Here is a 27,232-nt window from a genome sequence, read left to right as displayed (position 1 = left end):
GAAATAAAAATAGAAATCCGTAATCCGTGAGCGTTTCGGGGCCGAATCCGCCGATCCGCGAACCTATTTTCTAGGAGATCACGGTAGAACCTTCATAACTTCTGTAAACAATTTTTTAATATTTCTTTACTGTATGTTTTTATATTCAAGTTAATTTTAACAATTTCACGTGTTTTTAAACTTAAAAGTTCGTGGTCATAATTTTTGCGAAGTGCGAAAATTAAGCAGAATAAGGTAAAGTCAGGCTACCTGTAACAATACGAAGTCCCAAGATGCATCGCGTCCTACGTCCCATGACTCCTTGCGGGTGTTTGACCCCCAGCAAAGCGGGGCTCATTCTCTTTTCCTCGTGTCGAACAAGATGAAGGTGCAAGGCGAGGTAAACCGAAAATAAATCCCAAAACAACCCTTTTATCCGTCTTCCCCATCCTTGTGTTCACAACCAGTAAATAAAATCACAAATACACTATAACATCAGGTATATTTTATAGCGTTTAGCGCTGTTGTTTAACGGAAACCCCTACGAATGCCTAGTCAACGTGGTTCACGTGAATTGCCGGCCATTTTGAATTTTTCGCGTTTAAACGACAATTTTTCATGACAGTCGAATTTTTCTTTTAGTACACCCAGTTAACTTCATACATTAATGGTGTTTAGGGTCTCGTAATTTTGTAATGTCATTTGCTTAGAGTGCCTAAACTGTTTACTCATTGCGATGTGTAGTTGCCTTACTTAGAAATAGATTGAAAGCGGTAGATTTGCCGATATTTTATTCTTTTACGGAGGACAGTTTTGTCTTTTTATTACTTTTAAAATACATTCATATTGAGTAAGATCTGCGTATCGTATCTATCTAAGGAGACTATTTTATTGAACCTACTACGAACTTTAGTGTGTGTAATATGGTATTATAACTTATGGCTGCATTTAACTAGTATTACTCAAATATGCATTTGACTACATGGCTACCCCCCTTTTTATGTTGTTGAGAATGTAGTTGGAACGCTGAGAAAGGCACGCGTTCTACATTTTTGCATGCTAAAGGATAGCTACCTTGCACTCTTCAAAATACATTTAAGTGACCTTGAAAGTGCTCACATCACTAGTGATTCTCTAGCAAGATCTCAGACTGAATAGTATTGCTAATAATAATATTGCTTAACAAGGACCTTAGAATTTGATCTATCATTGACTGTTAATATATTTTTTTGCTACAGCTGAAGGAATTTCAGGTTATTGGGCGCCTTATGCCCAACAAGAAGCTCACCGTCCCACCACTGTACAAGATGCGTATCTTCGCCCCTGATGATGTTGTCGCCAGATCCAAATTCTGGTACTTCATCTCTCAGCTCAAGAGAATGAAGAAGTCTCAGGGAGAGATTGTCTCTTGTCAACAGGTAGAACCTCAACTGATCAACATTTTTCCTGAAGATAAAATTAGCAAACATAATGCTAAAAATAAAGCTCAATAAAAAAGCTTTGTGTCCAAAGCACACAAATATATTGGAACCACATATATGTCACAAACTTAGTCGGTTTTACAGTGTTATTAATGGGTCTTGTTGACAACTAAATTCTGCATCATACTGATTTGATTAAAAACACAGTAAATGTGTCTAATAAGGTTAGTGTGACTTAGCTTTTTATTTCTGCCATTCACCCATTTCTATCACAAAATTATCATCTGCAGGCAAATAAAACGTGCAAGTTCTTTCATACACCTTATATAAGAAGATGAAGATATTTAATATCATTTTGGTGTGGTCTTTTTATAGATCTATGAGAAGAAACCTCTTCAGATCAAGAACTTTGGTATCTGGCTGAGGTATGACTCTCGCAGTGGCACCCACAACATGTACAGGGAGTACCGTGACCTGACCGTGTCTGGAGCCGTTACTGCTTGCTGTGAGTATCAGGCTACTATAAAGAGATTAGGAAGAGACAACGTCTATGGAGACTTAACAAAAATGACTCTTAAGTGCTCAATCTGTAACTAGTTCCTATAAAAACAACCTGTGTTTATTCTTCCAAAGAAACAAAAATAAAACTAGAACCCTATTTCTACTTTAGTGAGTACAGAAGGCTGGATATTTAGCACACACACACACAAACATCCCTGATAGACCATGTGTTTTAGTGTTGTAGTTTGGAGGAAATATTGTCCTTCCTAAAACTCCCTATGAGACAAGAACAGCAAATAAAGACTAGTAAAATTTGACAGGTTTGGTGTTGCCAAATTAAAAGTATTATTTGCAAATAGATGATCTTGCATTAGTACTATCACTGCCAGCTCAAATTATTGATTTGTATTTGTATTGGGATTCACTGTTGAAGTTTTTTGAAGACATTGGTAAATTTGTTTTGCTGTAAAACGTTTGAAATAAAAGAAGCAGGAAGGGGGGGTAAGTTTATAGGAGTCTGAGGACAAAACAAAATGGGTCAAACTCAATATCTTCAAAGAGTTCATCAGTGTGAATCCCCTTACAGCCTCTATAAATATGCAAACTAAGAACTTTGGCTGCCTGTAGTACTATCCCAGATTTGTCATAACATTATACTAGTAAATAACCTATTATTGTCTAATAGCTAGTTGATATACCTTTCTCAGACCGTGACATGGCGGCAAGGCACCGTGCCCGAGGCTACTCCATCCAGATCATGAAGGTGGAAGTAATCCCAGCCAGCAAGGCCAGGCGTCCTCATGTCAAACAGATGCATGTAAGTCTATATGGACACCCCCACCTGTAGCCACTTCTGAGCAGTGTCTGTATTGACTGGCTTTCTCTGAAGATTTAGTAGCTCTAGACAAACTAAACAATTCAATATCCAGTCTTACTTACCAGCCATGGAAGCCTGTATCCTTCAAGAGACTGAAACTGATGTACTAACTTTTGTTTTTGTTATTGATTTTCAGAATAGCAAAATCAAATTCCCCTTCCCTCACCGCATCATGAAGTCGCAATTCAAGTCAAAGTTTGTTGCTAAGCGACCAAACACCATGTACTAAACTCAGTGACGCCAGGAAGCACCAAATAAACTATTTCAAACCCGAGAACTGCCTTTGTTTCATTGATCTCCCCAATCCCCCTGCTTTTAGCTGTGACACACAACCTGTGTAGTTCGAATCCAAATGGAGTTGGAATTTCTTGTTTTCTTTTCTTCATTTTTTATTATTCATTATTTCCCTCACTTTTTGAATTGCAAGCACAAGAAATAATGGGCCTGGAAACCCCCTGTGTAGGTACAAAAGTTTATTTAGACTCCTTCGCCAACACTTGCAACATATCATTCCATGCAATAACAGTACTTGAAGACTAGCTGTAAGCACTTTGTGTGCTGTTGACAACACCCAAAGTGCTAAATCCCTTGGGGTTAAAATTGGTTTTGCCACACACCTAGCCCCCCACTGGCTCTCATCCCCACTTCTAATGCGTTCAAACTGATTGGTTGACTGGAAATCTTGAGTGACGTTCGGTCGACGCACTCAAAACAATGGGAGGGGAATCTGATCCAATTAGTGGGGATGGGAGCGTTGCGTGACCGACACAGAACGGCTGCGCGAGACTAACAAACACCCCGTCTGTTTATTGGAGCTATAGTTATCAAGACTACACAGCTGATGGGATACCTGTGGTTTCACGCATGATCGCTCATGTGCATGTGCTGACAGGCATAACCGCTGATGTATTATTGTTCTATATTTTTCTTGTGAAAAAAATAATAACCCAACGTGGCGCATTGCCCGAATTCTCTACATCGAACGATCTAAGGTCAAAGATCCATATTTGATAACTTGTGACTACCATGGAAGGTACGTTGATTTTTTTTGTAAATAATAACGGTTATCGTCTGGCAAAACAGATATCTAAGGCTTTGTTGAAAGGATTCGATGTCAGAAGTGTACAATCGACGGTGTGATCGTTCCAAAAAGATGATAGATGAAGGGTTTGCTATGCTTGTCGAGAGTCTGATCTTTCATTCGAGACCGCTTTGACACGTGTTGTGTGATATTGTGTCAGTGGGCCGTCAAGCGTTTCCTGCCGTCTTGCCTATCAGCGTAAAAAGAATAAACTCGAGTACCTTACTTACATATTAGCAACTGTAATTTGCCCTAATGAAGAGACTTGATATGTCCTGAGTTAATGTCAGTTAATTGTAATTTAATCCTAAAACAATTCATGGTTTGATCACCTTACATCATTTTGAGAGACAAATTTTCGATGAATAAATGAAGGCGTACAGAATGTAAAAATAGTTTCTGTGTATCATTTTATTCGTCATACTGTATGCTCCACATTTTAGTAAATACTTTGACTGGAAAATGTTGTTTTCTTGAGTAGTTGAGTTGGGGGTACTTTTGTGTCATTACAGCCCCCCTCCGTCCCCCAAACTTTCTTAGTCTCTGAAGTGCCTACCCCCCCCCCCCCCTTCGATATTTTTAGGCTTTATGGCCTTTATGGCACTGGTTTCACCACAAGGTGTCCTAATGATTTATATTCTTTACTTCTACAGTGACCACGCCACTCTCAAGCAGTAATACCTTTTTTATTGAAGTTTCTGGTCTAAGCTTCATCATTTTTGTATTAATTGGAATTTTTGCTGCTCCTATAATCTCGACTAAATACATCAAGGCATACAGTGGCTTCACAAGAACACAACAAGCAGATTGGCACACAAGGTACAAACTCCTGTTAACTCCGTCTATGTGATTATGAGATATAGTATGATTAGAAAGGCTACAGACAAGCTGTAGAAAATCAAGGTAGTCTGTGTAGGTGTGGTGGAAGCCAGAAAATAAATCAGCACAAGGTTTAAGTGGTATTTTATACACCCCTGAGAAATTAAGCATTAGCCTCTTGTTGGAGACAATTTTTTTTTTCTCAGAGACATAAAACATTCCTCTACTTTAATCTTGTGATGATTTATTTTCCCCAAATTATGAGAAAAGGCTGCAAAGATGGCCCTGATCGGCTTTGTTCATTCAAATTCTTTTCATTTTTCCTTTTTAGAGTTGGCTCAAATGTCCATGCTGTAATTGTCACTTTGATTGCAATATACTGTTTGATATTTGATGGAGAGACAACTAGTAACCCAGTATGGTATGTTATAATTTTGTACATTGTGATGTAATTTCATGGGCTGTGCAGATGATACATTTTTTAAGTCCCCCCCCCCCCTCTATCAAAGTATGCTGTGTGGCAGAAAGAAACTTCTTTCTGTGTAGATTATTATATTTTATCTCAAATAATAAAAATTAATAAGCTTGCCTTTTTTGGGGGGTGGCGGTCAAAAAAGTCTTGTTTTGCACTTAAGTTATCCATTCTGGAATTAAAATAAGGAAGTTTGAATATATATATATATATTTTCTGTTCAATATTTCCTTCATGAGTTACTTACTTTTTCTTGCATTTTTTTTTTCATGATTCAGCCTCACCTCTCTCCACCGAAACACACTTTGTTTTATAAATGACAAATAAAATCTCAAACTTATGTCAAGACCTCTAACCTACCCCCCTCCCCTCATGGACGCCAAATCCCCTTGCCCACTAACAGGGTATTTCTCATCCTTTTATATAATTGTCATTGTTTTTGAATAGGAGTCAAGCTGTGTTGGTTAGGTCTGGAATAGCTATAACGTTTGGCTACATAACTGCTGGTAATTTTTTTTACAAATTACATTTTTTTACAATACAAAGATGCATCCTCGGGACCCAGGGCATCGCAGAGGTCAGAGGAGGCACGCCCTGGGTCCCCGAGGATGACAAGGTATTTGCTTAGCAAAATTCTGATAATAAAACTACAAAATCTCCTCTCAATTGGCTGAAATGTTCTTGTGCCTTGTATTGCTACGCGCTCTGTATGTTTACTATCAGGCATCCTTGGCAACGTAACTTTACTTTTAGAGAGAGCACATTGCTAAACAAGGCACCTTTTGGTCAATATAGATTGTGTGATTTCAATATCAGAATTAAGGCTAACGAATGCTTCTCTGCTTGTCATACTGCACCACACCCAGGACAGACGTTAAACACTGTGCAATGCATTGTGGGCAGGATGAACTTGGGTGATGGACTGCAAAGCATCATGGGAGGGACCATCTCTGGATTTAATATGTCCATAATTCTATGCATATCTCACTATTTTTCTCTGATTAGAGGGTGGGTATGAGTCAGATCTACGCATTAACATCAGCCAGACCTGATAGCTCATGGAAGCTCACAAGCCATCAGTATTCTAGTGTTCATTGTCATCTAGGAGAGACCATTGCTGGTTTAATTTTAAAGAGGATGTGTTATATGGGCTATGGGTAGGGATTGTTTGGGCTAAGGCAGGAGAGTCTGGTTTGGGGCATTAGGGGGGTGAGTGCATTTGGGGGATGGGAGGGGACTATTGGGGTTTGGTGGGGCAGAATAAGGGCCTCACAAATTAAAGGATGATTACACAAATTAAACAAACATTTCATTGGGGGAATGGGAGGGGACTATTGGGGTTTGTTGGGGCAGAATGAGGGCCGCACAAATTAAAGAATGATTACACAAATTAAACAAACATTTCCTTTTTAAACTTTCTGCACAGACCTCATCCTGATCATCCTGAGCTACAGATTAATAGGGGACTTCTTCACTCTCATCCACCACCTTATGGCTATGCTGGCCTATTTCTTTGTGGTTGTGAGTACTGCTTGTGACTATTTGCTTTGACATGAGAATATTGACATTCAATAACGTCTTGCGACTCTGTTAGTGCATTCTTCACCTCTCCCCTGTGATCTGGTGATTCTTTGCATTGTGCTAAAATATAGTTCAGTTGGGCATTGCTTTTTTTATTTATTATTCAGGTCTATGGAGTCCTACCATATTTTGCTAATTTTCGACAACTGGCTGAACTATCTACAGTTTTTGTTAATCAAAGGTAAGGAATTCTTCAACAAACTGATCAATCCATCTAATGCACAAAACTAAAGCCACTGAAACACAATAACGAACTGTAACAACCAACCCATTACTAACCCACTGACATAGTGCTACTGCAAAAGCTGTGTTAATGTTATAAGTTTACTTTGAGCATGTTTTAAAATTCGGCACATATAGAAATGTTCGCTAGTGTACCGTAAAGACCTTTGTGTCTAGCCAGCTTGCTGCAATACTTCCATCGCTCTATAACTAGCAATATGATTGGTCGAATACACGGGACTCCCGTCTTGGCTATATCCGGAACTGTAGATGCGAAAAATCCCCAAGCCAAAGCACCGTCGTCAACTACATCAACATAATGCGGCCTCTAGAGAGGGTAACCTTCTAACCTATGTATCTGTTTTCTAACAAATGCCCCTCACTCATTCAATAACTCACTATCTCCAGGTGGTTCTACACCGCTGCTAAGGAGCCCTACGTCTCTCGTCGCTTCCTGGCCAATGCATGGTCCATGGTCATCTCATTCTTCTTGTGCCGCTTAGCTGCCATGCCGTACTATTACTATAAGTGCAGCCAGGTTTGGGACACGCCCGAACGCATGCGCCTGGGCCCTTTGGTCACGTGCTTTTGGCTGGGGACGTGTGTCATATTGGATATTATTAACGTTTTTTGGATGGTTAAAATGATCAGGGGTGGCTATAAGGTACTCAATAGTGTCCACAAGAAGAGGTCATCCTAGTAATATACAAATCTTTATAATGAATAAATTTGATACATGTAGTGTACGTTTCCTAGTTAAGCCAGCCCGAAAAAAGTTATAGCTTGCGCCAAATCCTGTAATTGGTCGGATGGTTGAGAAAACATTTCGTGTGGCCGGCAACAGAATTTGTCGTGCGCCAGGTGGATTATGCGGTAGCTAAACTAGGAACCATTTACGATGTTTCACGTTGACATGTCCTGCACTACAATTTTCCTAGTTTAACAAAGAATGTGGACATGTGGAATGTGCGACAAAATTTAGATCATTTTAAAATATTGCCAAGCGTGGCAAATCAAATGATTTTTTGATTGGATTCTTTTCATAAAAGTGTATTGAATTACCCGTTAGATATTAAATTATTTATATATGCATGCAAAATATGATTATCATGTTATTATACGTTTCTATCATAAGCTTGTGGCGTTTTATTGGTCTACCAAGACATGAATTTCAATGTTTTTTTAATAAAAAGTCATTTTTACAGCAATTAACTCGATTCCATTAATGCATTTCTAATAAACATCGTGTAAGTGAAATTATTGCTTGGATGCCTGTGATAGATTAAGTCCGCTTAGCATCCGCTTAGCATCCGCTTAGCATCCGCTAGACGCCAGGCCATTTCATGGACCGCCATTTCATATCTGACAGGTTCGGAAACGAAAATCACAATGAAAATTTCGAGCCAAAATCTCTGGAAAAACCTTCTAACCAGCAATATTCCAGTGAAAACGATACATTTGGTAAAAAAACAGTTACCTCAGGGGCCGTACTGTTGGGAGCCCCCCTACAAGATAAACTTTTTTATACATTCTTTGTATTTCAGCCCCACCCCCCCCCCCCCCCCCACCCCCTTCATCGTGATACAATTGCAATTATAAGATACCTCTTCAAAGAAAAAAGCATAGTTTACAATAGCCTCATAGTTCTAGGCTTCTTCTTATTTTTGGTAAAGCTTAAAACGAAAGGTAAACGCGTCCCTGACTGATATTGTTATCTGTGCAGGGGGTCTGTTGGCAAGTGCCAATATTCGTTGACTACAAGTGACCACCATCCGTGGGAAAACATACAAAATGCCCAAAATACACGCCTATGACTGCCCCCCCCCCCCCCCCCCCCCTCGGTCAATCCTGGGAACGAGCCTGCATGATTTTTGGTTTTTTGCTTACCGTTCTCACAGAATTTCGTTTGAGCACGATGTGCGATGTGCGTGTACGTTTTTCATGGAGGGTCACGTCATACTTATAATTCATTCTCTTGTAGACGGTTTGTTCCGCTCTGTCTCACAGGTTGTCACAGTACGTTCTCGATGGAATCCATTCTAGATGGACCATTCTATTTCGAGTTATTTTGAGTATTCATGGCATTTCGTAAAGCTAAGTATACCTGCGTCATAGCCAAGTAATTATTATTGTCGCATTTACTTTGCTGGCTCATTTTCTTGCTCCATATTACTACGTATTATCAGCTTTTCATAGAGAAAACTTGCCTCATCATTGAAAAACAAAGTTACTCTCAATATGATGCAGATGAAGAATTTCTCCGACGGCATCTTTGTCAGGGATCGGGAAGAGCTCCAGTTTGCAGGATTTAAAGGAGATCAGAGCGAAAAGGTGAGAATTTATTTACGCAAAAAATACTACCACCAATATTTTAATGATTAGAATATTAATATATATCTATGGACGTTTTATTATTGAGAACAATCAATTGCAACATGAAATTACTTACTTTGAAAAACGCAAGGTCGTTTTTTTTTTAAATGTGAGAAGTTTATAAAAAAAATCCTAAAGAGATTACACAAAGCAAAACACAACAGGCCTCGCACTCAAAAACCAAAGGAGCTGTTTTGGTAAGGTTTGCATTCTCGTCACGGCTTTTTGAACATGTCTACACCTCTCATCACGAAACAAATTGAGTGTTTGTTCGACAGCTCGAATGACAAGATCATTCTTTTTTTTGTCTTTATACTTTTTTTTTCCTTTTGAACAGTGCTTAAAAGATTTGTTCTAGCTTTATAGAGTACCCTAGATACAAATTCATTAACAGTTACGACACACTTGTTAACATGCACCCCCGAGCTATTGTCGATTAAATCACGTAAACGCGCACCGGTGGCGATAAAAGAACCTAACAATTAATAGGCCTTTCAAAAGAGCATATAACGAAGTGGCGGGCAGCTCTAAGGAGGGGATAGCCGACTCTCCCAGGTGAGTGACAGTGATTTACTTAGAGGGGTGCAGGCAAAGGAATCATGCGAAATCTTCGATTAGGCGATTTTTCAATACGTTTGTTTGCCCCGGAAAAGGAGGGGGGTACGCATCCCGCACCCACACCTGGCCGCGCCTTTTCATTGTGTTCTCGCCTTTTTTTCATTTCCAGCTGTTTGAGGACAAGTCAGGACGGGCTTGGTCTATTTTACGGTTTATTGTCGAGTCGCTTTTCACCGCATCTCATCTCATCCTCAGCGTGATCTTTCTTTTCTTCTTCCTCACCGCTATTTGCTTCAGCATCACGTGCAACTTGGACCTCGCCTTCGAGATGATCTACCCCACCGCCCCCACCCCCTCCCGGAGGAATATCATGTCCGTCTGCCTCGCTGGCCTACTGCCGTGCGTTATCTACATCGTTATCCTCGTCCTATCCCTGTTTTGGGAAGTCTTTAGAGCGGTTCTATTTAAGAACTCCCTTAGGTTCAGCATCGCCAGGCTAATCACTGTAATCCTAGTCGTCATTGTGTCCGGTGTCTGGGCCGGCACCAAAGTCCCGTCGACCAAGTCCATTGTGTATTTCCCTGACTTCATCAAGCATGCAGTGGCGGTCAGCTGGATGGGCGCGTTTTGCCTGTCGCTTCTCGGGTCTCTTTTACTTATTGCTATTGTCTACACGGATTCATTGAGGAATCAAAAGTTGTTGTATTTGAAGATAGCTCTTTCAGCCTTTTTGGTCATGTTTGCGATAGTTTCGTGCGTTGTGTTTGCCGCCTTTGCGGATATGTCAACTAGCGCGGTAGTCTTCGCCTTCTTTGTCCCGATTGCTGTTGCTTCCACCGAGGTGTATACTTACTACAGAGGCTCCTACACCAAGAGAACGAAGTTCATCATGAGCAGGGGTGTGGCGGTCCTGTTCTTTACGCTCTACTTTGCTGTGATCACGTTTATTGTCTCTACTGTATCCACACAGACGAAGTGCGACACTCGGTGCCGTGAGAGCATCTTTGCGAAAGCCTGGGGCGCAGCTAACCGAGAGAACATGGTTACTCCCCGTTACCCGATATGCGAGCAAACATGGAGCAAATCCAAGCTAAACATTGCCGATATGGCTCTGTTAGCCAATCTCACCTACAACTCCGCCATGTACAGCAGCAACGATACCCTGAAACAAGCCGTACTCAATCAGTTCCTCAGCCAGAACAACTGGTCTACGGTCTCTTTCGCGGACCATGCTCCTTATTACTATCACGTGACTGACTCAAACAATGTCCACGTGATTGCTATTCGTGGCGCCAACACGCCCGATGAACTGATACACTACGCGAAAATTTGGAATGAAATTGCAGTAATCCAGTCACTTTCGACTCTCTTTCCCATAATTCACCAGGTCCCGCGGGACTACCTCTCCGCTTACGTGTCCGCGAGTGCTTTTATTGACAAACTCCTGCATCATGGCTCAACTCGACAGTATTTCAAAACTCTTGAAGACTACACGCAACAACTCGTACGCAGAAACTCAGAAGTGATACTCGTTGGACACTCTTTTGGAGGAGGGGTGGCTAAGCTGATTGCCGCCCGTCTAGGGGTCCCTGGGGTGGCATTCTCTAGTCCAGGAGTAGGACTCAGTCACCGTAAGTTCGACTTTGAGCTGAAGACAGCCGCGCGTTACCTAACTACTGTTTACCCAGAGAGTGACGTCATCCCGATGATTGACAGGTTGACAGGTCAGGTGCAGCATGTGCTGTGTGACGGCGAGGACTTCACGGTATGTCACGCAATCGAGAAGACGTACTGCGAGCTGAGGATGGGGTGCAGACTATTGGGCTACCCATCATGCCCTAGTGTCATCTATAAATAGCTTTGATTGACGTGGTCATGTATCACGTGATGTAAGACGGCCGAGGACTCGAAACACAAAATTCGCATAGATTGAGAAACATATCCCGTGCAACAACTGATTGCATATATATATACACACACTTTTTTGTTTGATAAGAACGTCAGCCTGAGATTTAACCAAATTCTAAGAACACGTCAAGACTCATTAGCAGAAAAATATTGTTTTGATAGTGTACTGCTTTTTGAAATGCAGAATAGAATTGTGTTCATAATAACCACCGTCAATGTTATCAGGTTATTGCTATTGAGAATCTGTGCATTTTTTCTTCCAAACTGGGCATTAAATTTTTACGAACCCTAAAATTCAAGAACATCAAGGACATTTTTAGCCATAAACTGTTCAAAAAAGAAGAACAGACCAGTCTCAGACGTTTTTTTATATGTGTATATGCTGTGTTCTAAAAATTACACGCGCTCTAGTACAAGAAACACACGAAGTATCACGTGAAGGTTTTTTGACTTGGTTTTTGCACTTGGATTTTAATCCATTTCACAATTTCGAAGAAAAGTATAACTATTTTTTTTATTTTGCAATTACATTTTTTGCTTTTCCCTTATTTTTATTACGAGCCGCAAAGGACAATGGCATTACTCCTTGCATAAAAAGCGTCATGTATAAATGTTGAAATTAATATCAAATTTGTGAAAATATATACGTCACACTAATTAATTTTGTTCTGATATGTGGTCACTGCGGTGTGCTATAAGCGCAAGGAGCTGTTATCATACAATTGGATGAATTCGCAAAAGCTGCTAATTAGCATCCGTTAGACCGAATATTCTTCGCGGCAGAGGGAAGTGCGGAACAAAAGAAAGACTTCTTTATACCTTCCTCAGTTTCGTCTAATATTAAGCAGCCATGAATCGCTTTAAGACGAGATGCAAAGAGTATCTCACTCGAGAGGAGTTGATCAGGAATAGCTTTATGTACGAGGTAAGTGAATACGCCTGGTGAATACGAAAACCAAACAAACGCTGAAGCAATGATAATAAACTTGATGGTGCAGTAGAGTGTTGACTTTGCAATCAAAAGGAAATTTATAAGATTTATCATTGATTAGATCTGCTAGCCTTTCTAAGTGATAATTTGTCGCTACAAATTCAGGGATATGGGAAGGTCCCCTTCTCTAGCGTATCATTATTGTGAAAACTTGATAATGTAGTCATTGATCCCATCGCCTTTTGATATCGCGTGTTTTTTTTTTTTCGCATGCCACCTCACACTCAGAAATTCAGCCTAATTAGAATGTCGTTAAATCTTGTTGTAAAGGTGATGAATAGATTTGGCGAATTAGGAATTGAGGGAATTTGCTATTACTCTGAATGTATAAGAGCTATATTGTGCGGCCAATACAGAACCATTCAAGTATAACAACGATCTGATCAACATAACAAATGCAAAAGGGTAATGAATTGTTTCTGTGAAAAGCACAATTACAATATAACCCCTGCGTTGCGAGCAAGGAGCTTTAACACAGACAGACAGACAGACAGACATTCGTTAATTGGTGTCTTATACAGAATAGTACATGGACCAATAAATTTGTAAGAGTATGGTACGCTTCCGGTTTGTACAAGGAGGGGGGTGGCTTGTATTCGCTGATGGTTGTGTTGGAAAAAACACGCAAACAACAACACATCTACTTTAATATTTTAGTCAATCGAACACATCGAATATAGTACTCTTATTTCAGATAAGGTTGCCACTAGGAAATCCATGCACTTATGCGGGGGATCCGCCTATTCCTATTCTTGTTAGGTAAGGCGCTTATTTTTAAGGGTACGGCCCGAGGATGGCAACTATGGTATGATAAAAAAATAGGACATGGATTCAGCTCATATTACCCATGAACGACTGCGGGCTTACGACTCTCGATTCTCCGGTGCAACCTTAGTTGAAATAGGTGTATATTAATAATAAAAAATAATTTAATTTAAGAACTAATGAGGTCTCTATCAAGTTCGTTCCTTTAGTGATAAATAGACTCTTTGCCATCCTTGTCTAGTGTTTGTCTTTGTTCACTTGTAGAATTATCAAATGAGTGACACGAAAATGACTAAGATTAAAAAATTGACATTGTTTGCACTCAAAGTTAATCATTACCTCCGTCCTTGAAAAGCCGATCCGTATTCCCTCAAAGCTGCTCTCTCCATTCACCTCAACGCGTAATTACCTTTAAACCGGACTCTACATGTCTCGTTTTGACCACTTTAAAAAGAGTGGACATGCAGTGCAGTTAAATCTCACCGAATTTTTGTCCTTGTCACAAAGGCAAATAGATAGGCAGAATGAGTACACGCTGAATAAGGTAGGTGAACGTTTGGCTCGATTGAGACTATCGTTTGAGGTTTTTTTTACAAAAGAAGTATATTATATACGAAAATGCACTTAAACACTATAGGAGTTTTATACAACGCAAGTTTAAGCCTGTCGTAATATACAACTCCTAGTGACACCACACCACGCCAGCGGTAAATGTACTGATTCTCGGAGCGTTTGTTTGTTATTGCTTCGAACAAATTGCATCCGCGACCTCGCAACCTTTGGTTTTGATAAGTGAATTCATTTGTGAGGATCTATAATTTAATTGATTGGCAAGAAACTCCCAGGCCTTCGAAAATGAAAAAACAAGGAGTACTGCTTTTCTAGTATTTAAAATTTTCTTGTGTTCTGTATAACATATGGACATATATCAATTATGTTTTGAATCAATAATGCATCAATTCTGCGAGACATTCTATTTTCACTAGACAAAATTTCTTTGGCAGAATTTTCCCATAAAATAGAAAGTGTAATACCGCATCCCCCACCATGCGAGAATGAGCAATGTACTCAAGGGTTCATTTATAGCTTCGTTTTGCCCGGACCGCGTTCCCTTTGACACTTGGTCTAGGCTTCCCATCATGCATCATGCTCACTTCTCGTGCATCCTGTACGGCACCTCTGTTATTTTGGTTCCAGAGCCTCGAAGGTTTCTCTATTTAGTGGCCAGCGAGCTTAGCGAGACGTTCGGGGAACGCGGTCGATGTTCTGGAACCAGGGTACACCTCTGATCACTAGGTGCGCAAAGCACTGAGCTATTTTATTCCCTGGGGGGGGGGGGGTACTCAGCCTATGTTTGGGTATAGGGGTGCCGCTGGGGGTTTTGAAACCTGACCCTGTTTATTACAAAAATTCTGAAAAACCATACCCTGTTTAGGACAACACCTCCCTTTTTTAGGACCCTGTTTAGGACAAATAAAAATGCATATTAAGAACATTTAGGCAAAAATTGTCGTTTTTCCCAAACGCGGTCACTTCCATATAAGGAAAATAATATATTCCTTACACACTTAATTAGTTTATACCTTATTTTTTGGGTAAAAACACATCCTTAAAACACGTCCCATCAAGCATTAAACTCCAATTACTTAGAAAAATGCTGTCTTTTATCGCAAAATCGATCGCAGAACCAGGCACCCAGTTAGCACGTGCGAGCAAGCAAGGCAACCAAATCGGTACCCTGTTAACATGGTTATAATTAGCCTATTTTTCGAAACCTTTGCAAAGAACATCCAGAATCCAAATAAGTTATCATAATAAGTTTTTATTCAATAAGCGACCGATATTCTTAAAAAAAAAGTCACGATGACGTCACCTAAGTAAGTAGAAAAGGGCAATATTTCTGGGTTTTTTTAAAGAAATGTATTTCTGTATGTCTTTTTTCGATAATCTTATTTTCTTGCAGTTTACATATATTATTAGTGACACTGTTTCTATGACAACAATATATGACATCTGTGACGCCGTTGATTGGCATGGTACCTTTAATATAGCATAAGTTTGCGAATGGACTCTTAATTAAAGTAATAATTTAAATATATTTTCAAAAAATGTTTTTCTTCTACTTTCAATTTTCAATAGAGGAATTTTAAAAGGATTTTGCCAAATTTAGATGTTAGTTTTAAAAAAAATCAGCGATTTTAGCTAATTATGTGACATCAGCATCCGTCATCTTGGATCCGCCATCTTTGATTTAATGAAAGTTATTTATTTTAATCAATAAAAACTGGGTAGCAAAATCTAAAGCTTTTTGACAATATTTAATCTCCGTTTCAAGTTATATTAATGATTTCAGGTGGATATGAATGTTTTTTTGCTATTTTTACAAGCACTATTTCGGGAAGGTCAAAAATTGACAAAAAACACCCCTCCCCATAAAATAGAGATGTAAATTTTTATTGTTTTTTTTTTCAAAACTTGGTATAAAACGTTTATATGACATGAATTTACGTTTAGCACGTCGTATAAATAGTTGATCTTAACGACTTAAAGCGTTTTGCCTAATTTTCATTAAAACTTTGTCTCAAAACTGGGTTGCTATGGTTACCCGGGTACACATATCAAACTTTTGTTAACACCAAACTGATCCCAGATAAATTTTAGGAAAAGTCATCAAATTTCAATGCTCTAGCCCTACTAGTTCAAAAATTATTACAGATCAAAGGTAATGGGGACCTGAAAAGCCCCCCCCCCCCCCCCCCCCCCCCCGGTCTGAATAGGGTTAAGGGCAGCCTTGCTTAAAATGATGTACCCTGTTCAGGGCAGAGAGGCCTTAAATGTATACCCTGTTCAGGGCAGAGAGGCCTTAAATGTATACCCTGTTCAGGGCAGAGAGGCCTGAAATGTATACCCTGTTCAGGACAGAGAGGCCTGAAATATATACCCTGTTTAGGACAGAGAGGCCTGAAATATATACCCTGTTTAGGACAGAGAGGCCTGAAATATATACCCTGTTCAGGACAGAGAGGCCTGAAATGTATACCCTGTTTAGGACAGAGAGGCCTGAAATGTATACCCTGTTCAGGGCAGAGAGGCCTGAAATATATACCCTGTTTAGAACAGAGAGGCCTGAAATATATACCCTGTTTAGGACAGAGAGGCCTGAAATGTATACCCTGTTCATGACAGAGAGGCCTGAAATGTATACCCTGTTGAGGACAGAGAGGCCTGAAATATATACCGTGTTGAGGACAGAGAGGCCTGAAATGTATACCCTGTTCAGGGCAGAGAGGCCTGAAATGTATACCCTGATAAGGACAGGGATGTCTGAAATGTATACCCTGTTCAGGACAGAGAGGCCTGAAATGTATACCCTGTTCAGGGCAGAGAGGCCTGAAATGTATACCCTGTTCAGGACAGAGAGGCCTGAAATATATACCCTGTTTAGGACAGAGAGGCCTGAAATATATACCCTGTTTAGGACAGAGAGGCCTGAAATATATACCCTGTTCAGGACAGAGAGGCCTGAAATGTATACCCTGTTTAGGACAGAGAGGCCTGAAATGTATACCCTGTTCAGGGCAGAGAGGCCTGAAATATATACCCTGTTTAAAACAGAGAGGCCTGAAATATATACCCTGTTTAGGACAGAGAGGCCTGAAATGTATACCCTGTTCAGGACAGAGAGGCCTGAAATGTATACCCTGTTGAGGACAGAGAGGCCTGAAATATATACCCTGTTGAGGACAGAGAGGCCTGAAATGTATACCCTGTTCAGGGCAGAGAGGCCTGAAATGTATACCCTGATAAGGACAGGGAGGTCTGAAATGTATACCCTGTTCAGGACAGAGAGGCCTGAAATGTATACCCTGTTTAGGACAGAGAGGCCTGAAATATATACCCTGTTTAGGACAGAGAGGCCTGAAATGTATACCCTGTTCAGGACAGAGAGGCCTGAAATGTATACCCTGTTTAGGACAGAGAGGCCTGAAATGTATACCCTGTTCAGGACAGAGAGGCCTGAAATGTATACCCTGTTCAGGACAGAGAGGCCTGAAATGTATACCCTGATAAGGACAGGAGGTCTGAAATGTATACCCTGTTCAACTCACCCTGTTCATGACAGAGAGGCCTGAAATGTATACCCTGTTGAGGACAGAGAAGCCTGAAATGTATACCCTGTTGAGGACAGAGAAGCCTGAAATGTATACCCTGTTGAGGACAGAGAGGCCTGAAATGTATACCCTGATAAGGACAGGGAGGTCTGAAATGTATACCCTGTTCATGACAGAGAGGCCTGAAATGTATACCCTGTTGAGGACAGAGAAGCCTGAAATGTATACCCTGTTGAGGACAGAGAGGCCTGAAATGTATACCCTGATAAGGACAGGGAGGTCTGAAATGTATACCCTGTTCATGACAGAGAGGCCTGAAATGTATACCCTGTTTTGGACAGAGAGGCCTGAAATATATACCCTGTTTTGGACAGAGAGGCCTGAAATGTATACCCTGTTTAGGACAGAGAGGCCTGAAATGTATACCCTGTTCAGGACAGAGAGGCCTGAAATGTATACCCTGTTCAGGACAGAGAGGCCTGAAATGTATACCCTGATAAGGACAGGGAGGTCTGAAATGTATACCCTGTTCAGGACAGAGAGGCCTGAAATGTATACCCTGTTCAGGACAGAGAGGCCTGAGATGTATACCCTGTTCAACTCACCCTGTTCATGACAGAGAGGCCTGAAATTTATACCCTGTTGAGGACAGAGAAGCCTGAAATGTATACCCTGTTCAGGACAGAGAGGCCTGAAATATATACCCTGTTTAGGACAGAGAGGCCTGAAATGTATACCCTGTTCATGACAGAGAGGCCTGAAATGTATACCCTGTTGAGGACAGAGAGGCCTGAAATATATACCGTGTTGAGGACAGAGAGGCCTGAAATGTATACCCTGTTCAGGGCAGAGAGGCCTGAAATGTATACCCTGATAAGGACAGGGATGTCTGAAATGTATACCCTGTTCAGGACAGAGAGGCCTGAAATGTATACCCTGTTCAGGGCAGAGAGGCCTGAAATGTATACCCTGTTCAGGACAGAGAGGCCTGAAATATATACCCTGTTTAGGACAGAGAGGCCTGAAATATATACCCTGTTTAGGACAGAGAGGCCTGAAATATATACCCTGTTCAGGACAGAGAGGCCTGAAATGTATACCCTGTTTAGGACAGAGAGGCCTGAAATGTATACCCTGTTCAGGGCAGAGAGGCCTGAAATATATACCCTGTTTAGAACAGAGAGGCCTGAAATATATACCCTGTTTAGGACAGAGAGGCCTGAAATGTATACCCTGTTCAGGACAGAGAGGCCTGAAATGTATACCCTGTTGAGGACAGAGAGGCCTGAAATATATACCCTGTTGAGGACAGAGAGGCCTGAAATGTATACCCTGTTCAGGGCAGAGAGGCCTGAAATGTATACCCTGATAAGGACAGGGAGGTCTGAAATGTATACCCTGTTCAGGACAGAGAGGCCTGAAATGTATACCCTGTTTAGGACAGAGAGGCCTGAAATATATACCCTGTTTAGGACAGAGAGGCCTGAAATGTATACCCTGTTCAGGACAGAGAGGCCTGAAATGTATACCCTGTTTAGGACAGAGAGGCCTGAAATGTATACCCTGTTCAGGACAGAGAGGCCTGAAATGTATACCCTGTTCAGGACAGAGAGGCCTGAAATGTATACCCTGATAAGGACAGGAGGTCTGAAATGTATACCCTGTTCAACTCACCCTGTTCATGACAGAGAGGCCTGAAATGTATACCCTGTTGAGGACAGAGAAGCCTGAAATGTATACCCTGTTGAGGACAGAGAAGCCTGAAATGTATACCCTGTTGAGGACAGAGAGGCCTGAAATGTATACCCTGATAAGGACAGGGAGGTCTGAAATGTATACCCTGTTCATGACAGAGAGGCCTGAAATGTATACCCTGTTGAGGACAGAGAAGCCTGAAATGTATACCCTGTTGAGGACAGAGAGGCCTGAAATGTATACCCTGATAAGGACAGGGAGGTCTGAAATGTATACCCTGTTCATGACAGAGAGGCCTGAAATGTATACCCTGTTTTGGACAGAGAGGCCTGAAATATATACCCTGTTTTGGACAGAGAGGCCTGAAATGTATACCCTGTTTAGGACAGAGAGGCCTGAAATGTATACCCTGTTCAGGACAGAGAGGCCTGAAATGTATACCCTGTTCAGGACAGAGAGGCCTGAAATGTATACCCTGATAAGGACAGGGAGGTCTGAAATGTATACCCTGTTCAGGACAGAGAGGCCTGAAATGTATACCCTGTTCAGGACAGAGAGGCCTGAGATGTATACCCTGTTCAACTCACCCTGTTCATGACAGAGAGGCCTGAAATTTATACCCTGTTGAGGACAGAGAAGCCTGAAATGTATACCCTGTTCAGGACAGAGAGGCCTGAAATGTATACCCTGTTGAGGTCAGAGAGGCCTGAAATGTATACCCTGATAAGGACGGGAGGTCTGAAATGTATACCCTGTTCAACTCACCCTGTTCATGACAGAGAGGCCTGAAATGTATACCCTGTTGAGGACAGAGAAGCCTGAAATGTATACCCTGTTCAGGACAGAGAGGCCTGAAATGTATACCCTGTTTAGGACAGAGAGGCCTGAAATGTATACCCTGTTGAGGACAGAGAGGCCTGAAATGTATTCCCTGTTGAGGACAGAGAGGCCTGAAATGTATACCCTGTTGAGGACAGAGAGGCCTGAAATGTATACCCTGTTCAGGCAAGAGAAGCCTGAAATGTATACCCTGTTGAGGACAGAGAAGCCTGAAATGTATACCCTGTTCAGGACAGAGAGGCCTGAAATGTATACCCTGTTTTGGACAGAGAGGCCTGAAATGTATACCCTGTTCAGGTCAGAGAGGCCTGAAATGTATACCCTGTTCAGGACAGAGAGGCCTGAAATGTATACCCTGTTCACGACAGAGAGGCCTGAAATGTATACCCTGTTCAGGACAGTGAGGCCTGAAATGTATACCCTGTTCAGGACAGTGAGGCCTGAAATGTATACCCTGTTCAGGACAGAGGCCTGAAATGTATACCCTGTTCAGGACAGACAGGCCTGAAATGTATACCCTGTTCAGGACAGAGAGGCCTGAAATGTATACCCTGATAAGGACAGGGAGGTCTGAAATGTATACCCTGTTCAACTCACCCTGTTCATGACAGAGAGGCCTGAAATGTATACCCTGTTGAGGACAGAGAAGCCTGAAATGTATACCCTGTTCAGGACAGAGAGGCCTGAAATGTATACCCTATTCAGGACAGAGAGGCCTGAAATGTATACCCTGTTAAGAACAGAGAAGCCTGAAATGTATACCCTGTTCAGGACAGAGAGGCCTGAAATGTATACCCTGTTTTGGACAGAGAGGCCTGAAATGTATACCCTGTTCAGGACAGAGAGGCCTGAAATGTATACCCTGATAAGGACAGGGAGGTCTGAAATGTATACCCTGTTCAACTCACCCTGTTCATGACAGAGAGGCCTGAAATGTATACCCTGTTGAGGACAGAGAAGCCTGAAATGTATACCCTGTTCAGGACAGAGAGGCCTGAAATGTATACCCTGTTTAGGACAGAGAGGCCTGAAATGTATACCCTGTTGAGGACAGAGAGGCCTGAAATGTATACCCTGTTGAGGACAGAGAGGCCTGAAATGTATACCCTGTTGAGGACAGAGAGGCCTGAAATGTATACCCTGTTCAGGCAAGAGAAGCCTGAAATGTATACCCTGTTGAGGACAGAGAAGCCTGAAATGTATACCCTGTTCAGGACAGAGAGGCCTGAAATGTATACCCTGTTTTGGACAGAGAGGCCTGAAATGTATACCCTGTTCAGGTCAGAGAGGCCTGAAATGTATACCCTGTTCAGGACAGAGAGGCCTGAAATGTATACCCTGTTCAGGACAGAGAGGCCTGAAATGTATACCCTGTTCAGGACAGTGAGGCCTGAAATGTATACCCTGTTCAGGACAGTGAGGCCTGAAATGTATACCCTGTTCAGGACAGAGGCCTGAAATGTATACCCTGTTCAGGACAGACAGGCCTGAAATGTATACCCTGTTCAGGACAGAGAGGCCTGAAATGTATACCCTGATAAGGACAGGGAGGTCTGAAATGTATACCCTGTTCAACTCACCCTGTTCATGACAGAGAGGCCTGAAATGTATACCCTGTTGAGGACAGAGAAGCCTGAAATGTATACCCTGTTCAGGACAGAGAGGCCTGAAATGTATACCCTATTCAGGACAGAGAGGCCTGAAATGTATACCCTGTTAAGAACAGAGAAGCCTGAAATGTATACCCTGTTCAGGACAGAGAGGCCTGAAATGTATACCCTGTTTTGGACAGAGAGGCCTGAAATGTATACCCTGTTCAGGTCAGAGAGGCCTGAAATGTATACCCTGTTCAGGACAGAGAGGCATGAAATGTATACCCTGTTCAGGACAGAGAGGCCTGAAATGTATACCCTGTTCAGGACAGAGAGGCCTGAAATGTATACCCTGTTCAGGACAGTGAAGCCTGAAATGTATACCCTGTTCAGGACAGTGAGGCCTGAAATGTATACCCTGTTCAGGACAGAGAGGCCTGAAATGTATACCCTGTTCAGGACAGACAGGCCTGAGATGTATACCCTGTTCAGGACAGAGAGGCCTGAAATGTATACCCTGTTCAGGACAGAGAGGCCTGAAATGTATACCCTGTTGAGGACAGAGAGGCCTGAAATGTATACCCTGTTCAGGCCAAATAGGCCTGAAATGTATACCCTGTTTAGGACAGAGAGTTCAAAAACCATACCCTGACCAGCGGCACGTCCCCGTATAGCCCATATAAGGGAGTATCCCCCCGGGGAGGGGGGGGGGGGGTTTATTGCACCTGTTTTTTTTTAATTCTTTGGATATGGAAAACTTCATTCAATAGCCTTGTCTATCATTAGGGATCATTAGCCTTGTCTATCATGGGACGAGCTCGATTTTAAAACGCAATTGTATGTTGCTTTTGAGACCATATCAATTCAATTTTTTCACCAAGTACTGTCCTTTTTTTTCATGTAAAGATAATGGCGCCCCATCTCCTTGGGAAAGCGACAGAGCGAAGCGCGGCAAGATCTCGGCGCACGCAATTAAATTTTCCCTTTGCCACACGGATAAATCTATTGCTCGCGTTGTCGTCGTCCTTCCGCCGTTCTCAAAGTAATACGACATTGTTTGGTAATTTGAAATGAAGTGTGGAACAAAGGGGTTTGTTTTGTTTCTTTTTCTGTGAGCGTACCCAAGTCCCTTGAGAAAAGCAACCGAGAAAGCAATATTCTTAAAAGACCTAATAGCTCGCGTCAACACGCTCCTGCACCTAGAAGTTTCATCACACTCGCCACTAAGACGTCATGAACGATAAGCTAGGGGAGTTTGCGTATAACTTTTTTTCTCTTGACCTCTCTGGCAGCAAGAGAGATGTGGTTTTCGTCAAGAAAATACAGGTACGAAGCTAACAACGGTGAATGCATTACAATAGGATAGTCTGTGCTTAACTCAAGTATAACATGCCAATATGTATATCTTCGCGTTGTAACCCAAAACAAATTGCAAGCCGTTTTTTTGCAAGACGTTTTTCTTTTCGAGTCCTAAATTGCGGTCGGCATCGTTTTAATTGTGTTTAAAGTTACCATAATTTGTCAGAACTGTAAATGTGCCTTCTGAGATTTTTTAGGTAATTTACTGTCAACAACTCGCTAATTTGATGGTAAAATCATAGTTAATAATGTAGTGTTACAGTTTCTCTTGCCTGGTCCACAACTAAGAGACTTCTATTAGACTAGTCAGTTATTATTATCTCTGGAGACAAATGACGCTGTCTTTTCTTGTAGTAAAACACATTTAACTCAGTGTGTAAGAGTCAAATTTTCTCATTTAAGTTGGTAACAGTAGTCCTTGCATTTTTTTCCGCACTTTGTTTATAGAAAAAACTGAGAACACTTATATTCTATGAGCAGTTTTCAGATAAGAAACCAGGAAAACGGCATTTGTTTTGATCCGGTCACTTAGACACTCGCCAGTATATTAAAAGCAGGTGCCTCAGGGCCTGTATTCAAATGACTTTTATTAACCCAATTACAATACTATTTAACCTAGGGAAGAGACTTTTAATGCACCCTGCTATAAACGTTATATAATATTTGGACATAATGTTTGACAAAATAGGATTTTTTATTCGAAGTTACGTGTCTCTCGATCCATTGGAACACTCGAATAAAAATGTCCAGGTGCTCAATTCCAGGAAAATTACTGACGCCGTTCAGACGCCGTATTATCCATGAGCCGTATTCCAGGAAGATTACTGACGCCGTTCACACGCCGTATTATCCATGAGCCGTATTCCAGGAAGATTACTGACGCCGTTCAGACGCCGTATTATCCATGAGCCGTATTCCAGGAAGATTACTGACGCCGTTCACACGCCGTATTATCCATGAGCCGTATTCCAGGAAGATTACTGACGCCGTTCAGACGCCGGATTATCCATGAGCCGTATTCCAGGAAGATTACTGACGCCGTTCAGACGCCGTATTATCCATGAGCCGTATTCCAGGAAGATTACTGACGCCGTTCAGACGCCGTATTATCCAAGAGCCGTATTTCAGGAAGATTACTGACGCCGTTCAGACGCCGTATTATCCATGAGCCGTATTCCAGGAAGATTACTGACGCCGTTCAGACGCCGTATTATCCATGAGCCGTATTCCAGGAAGATTACTGACGCCGTTCAGACGCCGTATTATCCATGAGCCGTATTCCAGGAAGATTACTGACGCCGTTCAGACGCCGTATTATCCATGAGCCGTATTCAATGCAAATGCATGCAAATAAACGAAGTCGATTGTTGCATCTTCATTTGCATTGAATACGGCTCATGAATAATACGACTTTTGAACTTAGCCTTAGTGTTGAATATGCCACATATTCCTACCTTGCTGTTTTTAGTTGTGTTTGCCTTAATCTCGCTCTAGGTAACTTTGTCCCTACGGCGCTACGACCTTTCAAACGACGCGAAGTAACCACCGCCTGAATAAATGAGTAACTCGAGCCCCGGAGGCGCGTGTATTTTAGAATAACATGGTTTTTCATTACTAACCAGCATTAGACATCACTTTGGAGTAGAATTGACGTAAAGCATGTCTGCAGTGCGAATCTCACTATCTTGCGTTCGTTCATTCTTACTTCTGAGTGGGGATGCTTATTTGTAATTTTTTTGCGCCTTGTTGCGCAGAAGCGGGAAGCTCATTGGAAGCTGCGCGCAAAGACTGCATTCACGGTATTCACGTATTTTTCTGTTTTCTTGAAGACGGTTGACATGACAGATGCCGGCAGGCCGTCGCAGTTCCAGCACGAAGTTGCGGGGCTCGAGGATGGTGAGGAAGAAACGAAGAAAACATGCCGATGGCGAGTGTTCGCGGTAATTCACGGGATCTCGCGGCTCGCGGTCCTTCTTACCATTTGCACTTTCTTTCTCACGTCATTCATCTCAAGTCTAAACGTCGCGCTGAAAGTGACGTACGAGTTACCCGCCAGACACGCCAAGCACACGGCCCTCGAAAATCTCGCGAGTGTATGTCTCCTTGTTCTTCTCGGATGCACCATCATTCTTGCGTCAGTTGTCCTCTCTCTATTCTGGGAAGTCGTACTCCTAGTGTTTTACAAGACCTCCAAGCCATGGATGTTGACGGTGATTGTCCTGTTCGCGGTCACACTTATCGTGGTGACTGTGTTTAACACGATTACTGCGTCCGAGCGGCCCATCGTTATCCGCTTCCTTGAGAACTCCTTCGAGACATCTTGGTGGGTTATACTCGTATTCACCACCGTGGTCTCAGCAGGGCTCATGTTTTTCGTCTACAAGGAAAAGCGCTATGAGAAGCTGGCACTCGCATGGAAGATGGGCCTGTTTATATCCGAAGGGCTTCTGGCTGTGTTCCTTATCCTAACGCCCGTGTCATTCCAGCTGACGGGTTCATCCCCGAGCACTGTCGCGTTTTCGTTCTTCTACATTCTTTTCGCCATGATCGCCATCGTCGGGCTAGTGTTACGTGGCAAGAAGATCAAGCGCAAAAAGCAGATTTCGTTAATTAACTGGAAGATCATGTTCGCACTTGGGTTCTTTTATTTTCTAATTCTGATGATTGCTGGTGTTTCTGGCGTCACCTCGGATGTCAAAGATGCGAAATCAGTAGCGGAAAGTTGGCCAGATGGCGCGCGCACCCAAGGGCGGGAAATTTTCCCGCGAAATGTTACAAACCCCAACCAATTACCGAAATACCTTATTTGTCAGAATAGATGGAGCTCGCTGAATTTTAATATAATGGAACTAGGGTATCTTGCGAGACTTCCCTATCGCATCGTGACAAACCAGACCGAGATTTCTTACCTCGCTAATGTGTACTTTAAAGAGCGCGGGTTGAGATGGGAACTAAAGCGAATGACGTCATCCAAGCCAGTATTCTACCACATGCACGAGAGAGGTTCAAATGTTCACGTGATCGGGATTCGTGGAACAAAAACCACGGGGGACTGGTTCGAGAATGCTCAGCTGTGGGGCGAGATCTTCATAATGCAAGCTGTCTCGTCGATACTGCCCATCCAAAGGCTACCCAAGCGTGTGATCAGCTCGTTCATTTATCGCTCGGGAATGATCGGTGACTTGCTCACCTCAGACCGCGCCAAGCTCTACTTCCAGTCTATCGAGGACTACATACGCGACATCCGTAGCAAAAATTCCAGCATGGAAATACTTCTTGTAGGCCACTCACTTGGCGGGGGGGTCGCCAAGTTCATCGGCGCGAAAATGAAAATCCCGGCTGTTGCTTTCTCCAGTCCAGGCGAAGTGTACAACCACGTGAAGTTTGGCTACACATATAACGACTTGCAGCGCTACACGGCCACTGTTATCCCGGATGGAGACTTCGTCACGTGGATCGATAAACATGGAGGCTTTATCCAGAACATTCGGTGTGCCGTCAAAGGAATCATGGGATGTCATAAAGTCCTGTCCACATACTGTGAACTTCGGGATAGCTGTGGTTGGCAGAGTCGTATGAAATGCCCGAATGATAACTGAAACACTGGACACCATGGCAACAAAACACGGAGCAGTGGCGTCATTTATTTTAATTCTATTTATTGAATTTGAGATTTTTAATATGGAGCATTTCATTTCTCTTCTTTTTTATTTTAAACGCAAGATTTTTTTTAAGTATGATTTTAGTCCTATGCCAGTTCAGGATGACTGTATTTTTTTAACTTTTCCTTCATCTTTTATTTTTTGTTCTCATTTTGATGCAGAAAGCATTCTCAAAGAAAACGTAAATCATAATTTCGTAAGACTGTAATAAAATGTTCTTAACTTTCTGTTTCTATATGTTGTACAATTTTAAGATATCTACCTTATCGCATGCTCGTCAATAAACTATTAATATATTGTTTTGTGTGCGTCTTATCGCATGCGCGTCAATATACTATTAATATATTGTTTTGTGTGCGTCTTATCGCATGCGCGTCAATAAACTATTAATATATTGTTTTGTGTGCGTCTTATCGCATGCGCG

At 42.0% G+C, this 27,232-nt stretch overlaps 4 protein-coding genes across 5 annotated transcripts; all 4 read left to right on the top strand.

Moving 5' to 3' along the window:
• The first annotated feature begins 276 nt into the window (after positions 1 to 276).
• LOC5516345 (60S ribosomal protein L18a) lies at positions 277 to 3,052 on the top strand. Its single transcript, XM_001636404.3, has 5 exons — positions 277 to 379; positions 1,218 to 1,397; positions 1,776 to 1,905; positions 2,609 to 2,718; positions 2,915 to 3,052. Exons 1-5 carry the CDS (start codon positions 362 to 364, stop codon positions 3,005 to 3,007), a joined length of 531 nt encoding a protein of 176 aa, XP_001636454.1. The 5' UTR covers positions 277 to 361; the 3' UTR covers positions 3,008 to 3,052.
• A 606-nt stretch (positions 3,053 to 3,658) lies between these two features.
• On the top strand, positions 3,659 to 8,210 carry LOC5516380 (TLC domain-containing protein 4-B). Its single transcript, XM_001636403.3, has 7 exons — positions 3,659 to 3,811; positions 4,513 to 4,678; positions 5,010 to 5,099; positions 5,598 to 5,656; positions 6,577 to 6,671; positions 6,839 to 6,912; positions 7,362 to 8,210. The coding sequence occupies exons 1-7, from the start codon at positions 3,805 to 3,807 to the stop codon at positions 7,651 to 7,653; spliced, it is 783 nt and encodes a 260-aa protein (XP_001636453.2). The 5' UTR covers positions 3,659 to 3,804; the 3' UTR covers positions 7,654 to 8,210.
• A 675-nt stretch (positions 8,211 to 8,885) lies between these two features.
• Positions 8,886 to 12,018, top strand: LOC5516344. The gene is made up of 2 exons (XM_032386107.2): positions 8,886 to 9,284; positions 10,054 to 12,018. The coding sequence occupies exons 1-2, from the start codon at positions 9,192 to 9,194 to the stop codon at positions 11,740 to 11,742; spliced, it is 1,782 nt and encodes a 593-aa protein (XP_032241998.2). The 5' UTR covers positions 8,886 to 9,191; the 3' UTR covers positions 11,743 to 12,018.
• Positions 12,019 to 12,540: 522 nt separating this feature from the next.
• Positions 12,541 to 27,107, top strand: LOC5516343. 2 transcript variants are annotated; one of them, XM_032386106.2, is made up of 2 exons: positions 12,541 to 12,717; positions 24,976 to 27,107. In XM_032386106.2, the coding sequence occupies exons 1-2, from the start codon at positions 12,643 to 12,645 to the stop codon at positions 26,743 to 26,745; spliced, it is 1,845 nt and encodes a 614-aa protein (XP_032241997.2). In that variant the 5' UTR covers positions 12,541 to 12,642; the 3' UTR covers positions 26,746 to 27,107. The 2 variants fall into 2 exon arrangements, with proteins under 2 accessions (XP_032241997.2, XP_032241996.2); XM_032386105.2 differs by lacking the exon at positions 12,541 to 12,717 and adding an exon at positions 12,727 to 14,092.
• The last annotated feature ends 125 nt before the right edge of the window (positions 27,108 to 27,232 follow it).

Source organism: Nematostella vectensis, chromosome 1, assembly GCF_932526225.1.
Source record: "Nematostella vectensis chromosome 1, jaNemVect1.1, whole genome shotgun sequence".
NCBI lineage: Eukaryota > Metazoa > Cnidaria > Anthozoa > Actiniaria > Edwardsiidae > Nematostella > Nematostella vectensis.
The sequence above is the reverse complement of the archived record's forward strand: the minus strand, read 5'-3'. Positions and strand labels throughout refer to the sequence as shown.

What these genes read in the sequence shown, in the direction of transcription:
- LOC5516345 (XM_001636404.3), top strand. An exon ending in AGATTGTCTCTTGTCAACAG is followed by an intron (nt 1,398 to 1,775) that starts GTAGAACCTCAA and finishes GTCTTTTTATAG; the next exon opens with ATCTATGAGAAGAAACCTCT. An exon ending in CTCATGTCAAACAGATGCAT is followed by an intron (nt 2,719 to 2,914) that starts GTAAGTCTATAT and finishes ATTGATTTTCAG; the next exon opens with AATAGCAAAATCAAATTCCC.
- LOC5516380 (XM_001636403.3), top strand. An exon ending in CAAGCAGATTGGCACACAAG is followed by an intron (nt 4,679 to 5,009) that starts GTACAAACTCCT and finishes TTTCCTTTTTAG; the next exon opens with AGTTGGCTCAAATGTCCATG. An exon ending in GTTTGGCTACATAACTGCTG is followed by an intron (nt 5,657 to 6,576) that starts GTAATTTTTTTT and finishes CTTTCTGCACAG; the next exon opens with ACCTCATCCTGATCATCCTG.
- LOC5516344 (XM_032386107.2), top strand. Translation starts at nt 9,192, where the DNA reads ATGATGCAGATGAAGAATTTCTCCGACGGCATCTTTGTCAGGGATCGG. An exon ending in AAGGAGATCAGAGCGAAAAG is followed by an intron (nt 9,285 to 10,053) that starts GTGAGAATTTAT and finishes TTTCATTTCCAG; the next exon opens with CTGTTTGAGGACAAGTCAGG.
- LOC5516343 (XM_032386105.2), top strand. Translation starts at nt 13,976, where the DNA reads ATGTCTCGTTTTGACCACTTTAAAAAGAGTGGACATGCAGTGCAGTTA. An exon ending in ATGAGTACACGCTGAATAAG is followed by an intron (nt 14,093 to 24,975) that starts GTAGGTGAACGT and finishes GTTTTCTTGAAG; the next exon opens with ACGGTTGACATGACAGATGC.